At 42.4% G+C, this 11,170-nt stretch overlaps 1 protein-coding gene across 5 annotated transcripts in view; it reads left to right on the forward strand.

Annotated features, from left to right (window-relative positions):
• Window positions 1-10,936, forward strand: part of LOC119165182 (venom metalloproteinase antarease TserMP_A) — a 51,370-nt gene extending 40,434 nt beyond the window's left edge. For 4 of the 5 annotated variants that reach the window (XM_075870960.1, XM_075870956.1, XM_075870959.1 and 1 more), the window contains 3 exons: window positions 2,104-2,254; window positions 3,465-3,590; window positions 4,615-4,736. In XM_075870960.1, coding sequence (XP_075727075.1) covers window positions 2,104-2,254; window positions 3,465-3,590; window positions 4,615-4,641 — 304 coding nt within the window. In that variant the 3' untranslated portion in view covers window positions 4,642-4,736. Of the gene's footprint in view, window positions 1-2,103; window positions 2,255-3,464; window positions 3,591-4,614; window positions 4,737-8,999 lie in introns of those variants that run through there. The other variant, XM_075870958.1, reaches the window with a different exon arrangement.
• Window positions 10,937-11,170: the final 234 nt, after the last annotated feature.

The raw sequence follows: 11,170 nt of genomic DNA on the forward strand, positions 1-11,170 counted from the left end.
TACTGCACCAGGGTGGCCAATCCTTCTCTGGTGAGGGAGTGCGTTCCCGGCGGTGGTTACCAGTGAGGCCACACCCAAGGCCTCATAATGCAGTTCCATCAACACGCGGATTTTTTTTTAGAATTACAGGCCGATCAGCTTGCTCTCTGTAGTATACAAGCTATTTACAAAGGTAATTGCTAACAAATAAAGAAAACATTAGAATTCAATCAACCAAAGGAACAAGCAGGATTTCGAACAGGCTACTCAACAATTGACCACATTCATACTATCAATCCGGTAATAAAGGAATGTTCAGAGTATAACCAACCACTATACATAGCCTTTATAGATTACGAGAAGGCGTTTGATTCAGTAGAAATATCAGCCGTCATGCAGACACTGCGGAATCGGGGCGTAGATGCAGTATATATAAACATCCTGGAAGAACTCTACAGGGGATCAACTGCTACCATAGTGCTTCATAAAGAAAGCAACAGAATACCAATCAAGAAGGGTGTAAGGCAGGGGGACACAATCTCCCCAATGCTATTTACCGCATGCTTACAGAAGGTTTTCAGAAGCCTAGAATGGCAACAGTTAGGGATAAGAGTTGATGGAGAATACCCTAGTAACCTGCGCTTCGCCGATGACATTGCATTGATGAGTAACTCAGGGGACGAATTGCAACTCATGATTACGGAGTTGAACAGGGAGAGCAGAAAGGTGGGTCTTAAAATTAATCTGCAGAAAACGAAAGTAATGTACAACAACCTCGGAAAGGAGCAGGGCTTCGAGATAGGTAATAGTGTACTTGAAGTTGTAAAAGACTGTCTACTTAGGGATGGTAATAACCGCAGAGCCTAACCACGACATTGAATTAACTAGAAGAATAAGAATGGGATGAAGCACATTCGGCAAGCACTCTCAAATTATGACAGGTAGATTGCCACTTTCCGTCAAGAGGAAGGTATATAACAGCTGTATCTTGCCGGTACTTAGCTACGGAGCAGAAACCTGGAGACTTACAAAGAGGGTTCAGCTTAAATTGAGGACGACGCAGCGAGCAATGGAAAGGAAAGTGGTAGGTGTAACCTTAAGAGACAAGAAGAGAGAAGAGTGGATTAGGGGACAAACGGGGGTTAAGGATATCATAGTTGAAATAAAGAAGAGAAAATGGACATGGGCCGGGCATGTAGCGCATAGACAGGATAACCACTGGTCGTTAAGGGTAACTAACTGGATTCCCAGAGAAGGGAAGCGGGTTAGGGGGAGACAAAAGGTTAGGTGGGCAGATGAGATTACGAAGTTTGCGGGTATAAATTGGCAGCAGCAAGCACAGGACCGGGTTAATTGGCGGAACATGGGAGAGGCCTTTGTCCTGCAGTGGACGTAGTCAGGCTGATTATGATGATGATGACGTTAAGAAGGAAAGTGGGGGACGCCATCAGCTTCACTCGTTTATCCACATTTTTCCTCGAGTAAATATATTGGAAATTTATTAGAAAATGCTGCATGAGGATAAACTCATCGTTTCCTCAATTTAATTAAAGGGGACTCTGGCACAGTTATCGTTCAGCCACCGTGTGAATGATGGGTGTAACACAAATTGCCTAGCCTTCGCGTTTACAGGATTTACACGCACTCATGGCTTTGTTTAGTGTTGTTTTGGTTCTGTTTCAGATAGAACAATGGACAGTTGTGAACTTTGTTAGCCGATTTGGCTTCGTGAGCCCCGAAAGGTCAAGGTTGCGAAGCGTAACTACTAAACCTTTTCTGAACCTCATATTACGGCGAAGTAAATTCAGGCAACATGGAAACAAGCGGAGCCAAAAACAAAAAAAAACGAAGAATAGCCGATTTGTGTACTACCGATCATTTTCATGCGGGCCGAAGTGCCGTACAAAGCATCCGCCACAGACACTAGTGCCAAAATTTCCTGTAATGTTTTTTTAGGAGACTCTATGCCTAAACTTATCTGTTCTATGCGTGTCTCCATCTCTATTGTTTCTGGAACTCTTTTCCCCACTGCATGTTTTTAACTGCCTGCAAACAAAGTACATGTTTTATATCCTGTTTTTGAACAGCTTGCAGCTGTTTTTTGAGAGACGTTTTACATTGCAGGACGCCAACATCTAGCTGCCTGAAGGTCCAAGCACGCCATCACAACATCCTACTACCCGGAAGCTTCCTGAATCTGCCCAACGCTACGCTTAAAGGACGAGACTTCTGCAAAAAGTTCTTTCCAGACTTCCAGGACGTATCGTACGCCGAGGTAAGTGTACAGTTTTACATTTCCCTATTTGCAGACCACAGGAGCGAGTTCGCGTAGCTATATGAAGAAGCTACTTTGAAATAATCATACATCAATTGACTAACATGCGCTTTCTAAGGTGTCTTCGAATCGTAGTGTTTTGCATTCGTTTATGTAAATTGAAATAAATTAATAGAAAAAAATAAAGCTAAACTAAGCGTTATCTCCAGTCTTCTGAATCTTATGTTACTGTCAAAAATCGAAATACAAGACGCTTGGGAAGAACGATTAGCTACCCAAAATTGCGGGGGAAAAGACGGTCAACTAAACAATGTCACAATAATTAACAAAACGAGAAAATGGGTCCATTTCATACAAATTTACAAGGCGCGCATATTTACAGATTTAAAACAAGAAAACATTTTCATAATTTTTTTTCTCGTCTTTTCGTGCATGGGAAGGGCACCAATGTAGTATTGTTCTACTCGCTATTGTAAGTGTTCCGCTGTTGTGCGTATCGTTCCTCAAAATATTGTATTTCCTCAACTTTGCATCTAATTGGTTACCTGTGATGTTGTATGCTCGCTTCCTGTATGGGCCTGCAGAAGACCGACAGTATATTAAATAAACATTTAATTATAAACTAAATAATTATTTAATTATTTAAATAATTAATTAAATAATTAATTAAGTTATATAAGGTAATAAATAAATGAATAGACAAATGAATGAATGAATGAATAGACAAATGAATGAACGAATGAATAGACAAATGAATGAATGACTGAATAAATGAATGAATGAATGAATAAACATATAAATGAACAAAAAAATAAATAAATAAATAAATACACACAAATGCAGGATCACCAAATAAACGATATAGCATATTTTTCTTAAACTGCGCACTATGTAAAGCTTGGATGTTCAACTTGCTTCTTGTCCACCTTGGTGGAACATGTAAGGTGCTCGGCTGCTAGCCTGCAGGTCGCAGGTTCGATCCCGGTCATGGTGCTTGCATTTCGACGGAGACCAAATACTGGAGGCCCTTGAAACTTTGGGATTTCAGTGCGCGGCAATGAACACCAAATGATCAATATTTCTGGAGCCCTCCACTACAGTGTCTCTCGTATTCATGTCGTGGTTTTGTGTCGTAAAACGCCGGATGTTGCTATCACAGTGCTTCTTGTAGTACGTGCTATGTACGGGCACTGCATTGTGGCTCTTGCAGGCGGAAAGTGGGACGAATAATTGCCATTTTCGTTGTAAAATAACACACCGGAAATTCGGTGCGCACTACGCCAATCTGTACGCACCGACGGGAACCCCTTGTAACACATCTTTGCAGAAGCTCATGGTAAGCCTGGCTCTCATTTTAATCTTCATAATATTTAGGTCTGTATACCGTGCATATTGTTTTAATTGTTTTTAATAATAGTTACCTTCATTATTTTACTTGATCCAGTATGAGTAAAAGAAGCGCTGGACCATTGACGAAACTCAATATTTTTAAAGTAAAATTTTATCAATGAATAGGAATCAATGTTACATAGAGTAGTACGTCGTCAAAATGTCACCAATTCTTCTTTTCTTATTTGTAAATAAAATTATGATTTTTTTCATTCAAGGAAAAATAATTTCGCGAATAACCAGTGTGACGTCAATCATTCGTTGTATTAACTATGATTAAAAAGCTACCAGCCCAATACTGTAGAGCTCTCAGAAGTTAAACACACAAAAGCCTTGATTTATGCACCATATGGGTTGTAATGCTGAGAATACAACTATTGCTACATAAACAGAGCCCCATTGACAGTTGTGAATCAAGAAATTTCACCGTGGGTGGGGGGGAAAGAGGGATTTAACTGTACTTTATGCATCTGCCTATCAACGTTGATGCGTGTGCTTGTATATAGCTAGATAAATAACCTTATTGACCATACACATGCAAAATCGAAAAATAACTCGAAGGGGGTGTGTTCAGCTTTGTAATCCCCCTCCTTGGCTACCATAGCGCCCATTGACCTCAACGCATTTATATATGCTCTCACCAGAAGTTTACCACCGAATGACAAAGCCTGACAAACTTGTCAAACATGGCGAAATGAAACAAGAAAGATGAAACGGGCTCAATTATTCTAATATTTGTCTCGGGGGGAAAACCTAAAGTTCAATGGTATTGAGGTTTCTAAATTACAAGACTCGCACGAAAAAAATTAAGGAAGGTGCTTCAAGTTTATTCAGTCCCTAAATGTAATATAATTTCAAGTAATTGTAGCGATTACTTAATTGTTTCGAAAGCCCATGTATACATATTCGGGCAACTATAACGAACGCGTTGCCTAACAAAGCTTTTTCATTGCAACCTGTTTCTTTTTCAGCGCTGTAATTTCGGCCTATGTGAATAGCCGACTCATAAAAAAATCAATATTTATGGGAACATTGTCATCATCTCGTTTTTGTAGGAATAAATCATTGCAAATAAAATATTTGTTCACTCTTATGCAGTTCGTCATTTTCTATGCTTTATACGAGAAGCTGTTGTGAAATACACATGCAAACTTGAAAACTTTCTGGCAGTGGCAACCGCCTACGCAGCCCTCTCCCTAGGCTTGGCTACGACATCGAAAGAAAGCATCAGTGGTTTGTTGAAGCAACTCCGAGTGGTCACTAGCTATTACGTAACGAAATAATAAACGAGCTTGCGTCATTTCTCAAGCAATCAGGAATGTTAACTCCAAGGACATTTGCACCTATCAACTTCCTGCGGGGGTGAAGTGTTATTACTTTATTTCAGCGCTGATTGTTAGTCCATTCGTGCGTAACCAATGCTCGGGTTGTAAACCCATAAACGTAGTATGCCTGATGACTTCACTCCCATAATTGTTACCCCCTTTACCCGCGTGATAAATACGAAAGTGACGAGCCGCATCAATATCATTTAAGCAGAACTTTTATTTGGGTGAGTTAGTAAATTGCTATTTGGGAAAAACAGCGCAAACAATGATGATAACACAAAAACATAGTGCACATTCTAGCGCAGAACTTGCGACTGAAATCGCCAGACATCGAGTCTAAAAGAGCTAGCAGCTAGCCTTTTCTTGTATGGCATTCAAATTTGTCGCTATCACATTCACTGCTTCACCCTTGCGGCGTCATCGTGAACGAATGTGTGAACATGCGGTAATTGTCAGTTCATGCATGACCCTCCAGTAGCCAACAGTTGTAATGTCTAAGCTTTTTTTATTGTGTTAGCAGCACAGATAACTTCTCGAGGATTCATTCAGTAATGTTGCAGGCTAGAAATTGCAGCGTGGTGTACTATAGATGATCACGTCTCAACTTTAGGCCTTTGTTTCCATGGTGTGCTGGAGGTCCCCACTTGTTTGCACCAGGATTACCGTGAATGTGACGACTGAACCGCACATCTAAGCGAGAAAAAAAAGAACATTACAAGAGCAAGCAAGCATTACCCACAAATATACCAATCCCGCAAGTTAACATTATTCATTGCATATAGTATAGACGTAAAATATAGATAGACGTAAAAATTGGCAAAAAGGAATTGGAAAAAAAACGGACACAAAAAATAATTTGAAAAACTTGCAGCACGGCCGCAAAAATGTAAAAAGGGAAAGAAGAAAGGTAAATTGAGAAAAGAAAAAGACAAATAGCAACAATAGAGAAATATTAACGGTGATTGAAAAGAGATAAGAAACTGAGGTAATTGTAGAAAGAGAAAAAATAACCATCAATTGAAACAAGGCCACCACGCTCCACTACTTCTTTCGTGCATGGCACCACTATAGTGCGAAACGGCCTCGATTTCATTTTATTGGATACGAGGTTTGTATTTATGTACAGATGGTGAACATTATCACAAGGTATAATTCCACAATAAGCTGAGACGTAGTAGCTCAGGTAACGAAGCAACAGTTAAAGGAAAAAAGTGCCGCCATATCCACGAAGTGAATGATGAGTGTGCGAAGCTCCGGAGGTAAACCTGGTAAATCATGAATCCTCCGTACATTTTCCCACTCGATTTTATCACAACGCTCGACCTAGCGTACGTCGCTGCACTAAATCGAACGATTGCCTTCCACCATTGACGCGTGCCATATGTGCTTTCATTCATATTATATAACATCTTGCACCTTTCATCAACTACAAGTACCGCCGTCTAGTTTGTAACATATTGCATCTTTTCATCGTCAGCTACAAGTACCGCCATCTAGTGAACACTGCAAGAACTAAACGAGAGGTGGCTACATACAGGGAACGCACAGCCCACGCCATAAGGAGCTTCGCCCCTAATAGGACGAATACATGTGCTACTCATAACTGTTTATTAGCGGAGATACGTTCCACGTAGACAGTCTTTTCTTCACGCACGCGCACACAGGAATTGAGTGTTACGTGTGCACCAGAGGCACTTGCGCATAAATACCAAATCTGCGTGCAGCAAAGTGATAAACGGCTCACTTATACAACGATTCTGTTTCTACTCGGCGAAAAATGGGAGCTTGTGCCGAACAGGGACACTGGTGGGAGACGTCTCAGTCGGCAAATCGCTTGTTCGTCCATGGTGTCACATTTCGGCGCCACGTAAGGATCACTAGGTTCTTTACAATCGCGTGTCAATGTCTTTTTTTCTAATAAACGAACACACAACATAATATTTCCTGTTTGATCGACGACGTTCGCGAGCATGAACCAAGCCACCAGTTCAAGGTGGCTGAGCGTTCCGCAATTGCCTAAACTTTCAGAGACATGCAGGCAGACTGGCCTGCATATATAAATGAAAACTATCCTCCTTAAGTAAGCTTCTATGGCAACTCTCGGAAAAGCGTCACCGTTCCTTGCCAGAACACTTCCTAGCAGCACTCTTTGGCAGCTGCACAGCAACCTCTGGTCAGTTACTTTATTACTGCATGTGCATTCGTGACAAAAGGATATTGTCACGTGGTCTTGACATTGACCAAAGCGGAAGTCTGGATGCTTATGGCGAAATTCATCATTTCGGTGAACCTGTGCCTTGGCAACGAAAAGCCAGAATATAAACTGTGCACGCTGTACACTGGTAGCGGTGAGCAGAGTGTCTGCCCTGAATAATCTGGTCTGTGAGACGCCGCATAGGTAATTTTACTTACAAAATCGAATATTCTAGCGTTATCACGGGCCTTTTCGAACGCTCTAGAAAAAAGACTTGACTATTTGCGTCCTGCGTGTAATCTTACTATAATGGTCTCGGACAATCTTAAAGCTACATGAACATCGCACCATGGTCCATGCCAAGTGCTTCAATTAGGTGTTGTGGTTGACACTGGAACACGCAAAATTAAAGCAAGAAACGGGCAAGCTACACATATGTGAAACATTTCCCTGCTTCTGTGCCGAGTAGCGCTTGCCTTCGTCATTTTTTGTGTGTTTGTCGTTTTATTCCTTGCGCTAATATGTCTCAGTCACTTAAACACTATCAGCTATCTCAACTACATTTTCGATGGAGGCGAAAACGCTGTACACCCGCGTGCTCCGATTTGGTTGCACGTTAAAGAACCCCAGGTAACCGAAATTTCAGGAGCCCTCTACTACAGCGTCTTTCATAATCATATGGTGGTTTTTTGGGTCGTTAAACCCCACATATAATCATCATCATCAACAACAACAATTATTTTTGTGGGCGTCCGCTAATGATGCAACGCAATCATTCGGGCTTAACACAACAACGCTCAAACCAGCCATATTTTCTTTTTGACGTTCCTTCAATGTTGTAGAAAGTGGCTGCCGACGTACCGCGACCAGAAGTCGTCCATCGAGGTGGAAAAAGCTCCCGGCCGTCAGGTACATGTCGTCGGCATCTATCGCACTGTGTAGGTATGTGACCTGCACAATAACAAGGAACTATTGTTATTTTCGTTGTCCATATCCTTGGGACAACAGCAGTAGGCAGCAGCAGTAACATAAATACACTTTTGGTCCACTCACCTGACGGTAGTAGGCATCTGTTACCTCAACCATGCGCACCGATTTTAAGGCGTTCTTCAACTTTTTAACCTGCAAATGACGCGGTTTGTAAAATAATCGGATTACGGGGGCCTCAAACGCCAGTAAACCTCACAACTGACAAAACTGTATGTGCTTACGAGGTCTTCAACCATTATGATAATCAGGCTGCCTCGTTGCATTCATGAGCGTTTGGATATTTACTTTAGTAATGTTTGCATTTAATTTTTATGTATTTGTTCCTGTTCAGTTGCTCTTTAAGACGCCTAGTATACCCTTGTACAAGTTGTGCTCTCATTACTGACATCACGTTGAAACGACAGACAGAATAAACCTGCTTTGCTCTCTGAAGCTTCATGGAGTTATGAGAGATAGTGTACAGTAAAGTTCGCTGCTAGTTTTGGTATTTCTGTTTGTAGCTACCACTATCGTTGCTTCACCATTGCGGTGAAATGTTGGTGTTGATGTTGGTGTTGTTGGTGATGTTGGTGTTGGTGGTGTTGGTGGTGTTGGTGGTGTTGTTGTTGGTGTTGTTGGTGTTGTTGATGTTGGTGTTGGTGTTGGTGTTGTTGGTGTTTGTGTTGGTGTTGTTGATGTTTGTGTTGGTGTTTGTGTTGGTGTTGTTTGTGTTTGTGTTGATGTTGTTGCTGTTTGTGTTGGTGTTGTTGGTGTTGGTGTTGGTGTTGGTGTTCCATTGCACTTCGTGGCATACATGTACCTTTTTTTATCAAAAGGGCTTCAAATGTCTCACCTCTCTTCCCAGGTCATCGCTGAGGAGCACCATGTCGACGAAGCAGAGGACGCAGAAGGTGGCATAACTGTTTGCCACCATGGCCTCCAGATGTAGCTCCGTGAAGGATCTGTACAGGGCCATGCAAGTCAAGACCATTACGCTTGCCGAGGAGGCCACAAAAGCTGGACGCCAGACTTCATTGACGATATTCTTGAGCTCCATTACTGTGCATACATTGACTCGAATCGCTTCCATTCTGGCAGCAGCATCTCGAAGTGCTACTCGGGATGCATAGGCCGCAAGCAGTTTGTTGAGGGTCATGACCTGGGCCTGCAGGTACCGCAACAATACCTCGCAGAAGCAGGCTACCGAGACATACATCATAGACTCGTAGAATAGCAATGCCATGGTGCTCCAGATGGTCAAACATTTAAATAATGGGTGCCAGTTCAGGCGAAGTGAAAAAAAGCTATCGTAGTGCGCATAAATGATGAGCAAAGTCGTTACTACAAAGCTGAAGGTAAGGCCGATCCTTAGAGCCACGCGGAAGAAGTGATCGATTGCAACAGAATTTGGGGGGACCTCGAAACTGCTGGATACTTCGTAGTCGGCAGCAGACCGTAAGAACTTGAGAATTTTTCTCGACCCTCGGGCCACACACACGACGCTCCAGAAAACCTTGAAGGCGCAGATGCTGTGACTGATGGTGCCGAGAAACTTGCCGAAGCTGCAGTTCCATCCGTCGTCGCAACCCATCTTGTTCGAGATGCTGTATCCTTCGAATATCGCCATCATCACCAGCCAAGCCAAGGAGTAGAGTGTGTAAACGCTCTTCCACGACGCCTTGGACGTTCTCAGGGTACGGTCGTTTATGTTGCTGATGTACAGGCATCCGAAGAAGCGACACAGCCTGGCATATCCGACGAAAGTGCGCAGCATGAAAGAGCCCCTTGTGGAATCGATGTTGGTGCGTCCGACAGTAGTCCCGTGAAGGTCATGAGTAAGGTCTTCAACGTGTCCCTCTCGTGCATTACCTGCAAAGAGTTAGCTTTCGGCGGTTATCCGTACACGTGCATTTCTATATGTGCGTGCGTATACCTAGTCGTAAATTGCAACAGAACGGGTCATAACAGGGACAGAAATTGCTGCTTCAGCGACTTTCTGTGTAGTTACCTGAAATCATTGATGTGCGACAGAGATTTTCCATCGTTACAACGGAATTGAATTCTGTCGCGAGCGTCTTATTACAATAGAAAGCTAATACGCGACAAAAAAAGTTCGTAGTAGCGCAAAAAGATGTGTTGTCACAACAGGCAATTAGTTACCGGTAAGAAATATTTCGGAGCCAACGCGTAACGTCCCTACAGTAGCTTATTGTCACAATAGGAACCCAACAAAGCTTCACGACAGACGACACGGAAACAGCATTATACCACGTCTCGACACACAACAACACACGATAATTTTCTGTCGTCCCATTCTCTTGTACTTTTCAAGTGGGGCGTGCGTCTCTAGTAACATAGCCTGATTGCCAGCTTTACAGCTGAGGAAAAGTCTCGGTACGCAAACAAGATACTGTACTCACTGGCAAGTAAATTGAAAATGTGTAATTTAAGGAAACAGACATATTTGTCATGTAGTACGGGCTCATTTACCGGCACACCTTCTATGGCATTGTTTACATTTCTTCGTGCTTCTATCAACTACAATTGACATCTTTTTTAGTGGGCCATTATCCTTAATGTGACATGAGTTAGGACGAGGAAGTTCTTACCTTGTGGATAATTGCAGAAGATTTACGCTATGACCCTCGATCGCTTTTATGCACTGCATACTGCACGTGTCTCAAGAAGCAAAAGCTAAAAAGTCTCTTGTCTGTTTATTGCTTCATCTGAACTAGTAGCGCACTGCGCAAGCACTAAGGAGAAAAGAAGAATAAGAAATAAAGGGGGAAATTGAAAATCAAAGCGCCCGTTTTTCTTTGTTAGACGCGGTAATAATGACAACTAACAGACGATGCGCAGGAAAGCATAGGGGATGCAAATAATGGTAATTGTAAATTGAACGTCAAGAAATGAATGCAGACGAAAAGGCAACCTGCCGCTGGCAGGTTGCCAAATAACACGTTCAATAACGTTCAATGACGTTCAAATAACGCGCCCAATGCTCTACCACTTGAGGTATACAGCGGTGGTCACCCC

The sequence above is a fragment of the Rhipicephalus microplus genome, chromosome 8 (assembly GCF_043290135.1).
Source record: "Rhipicephalus microplus isolate Deutch F79 chromosome 8, USDA_Rmic, whole genome shotgun sequence".
Lineage (NCBI taxonomy): Eukaryota > Metazoa > Arthropoda > Arachnida > Ixodida > Ixodidae > Rhipicephalus > Rhipicephalus microplus.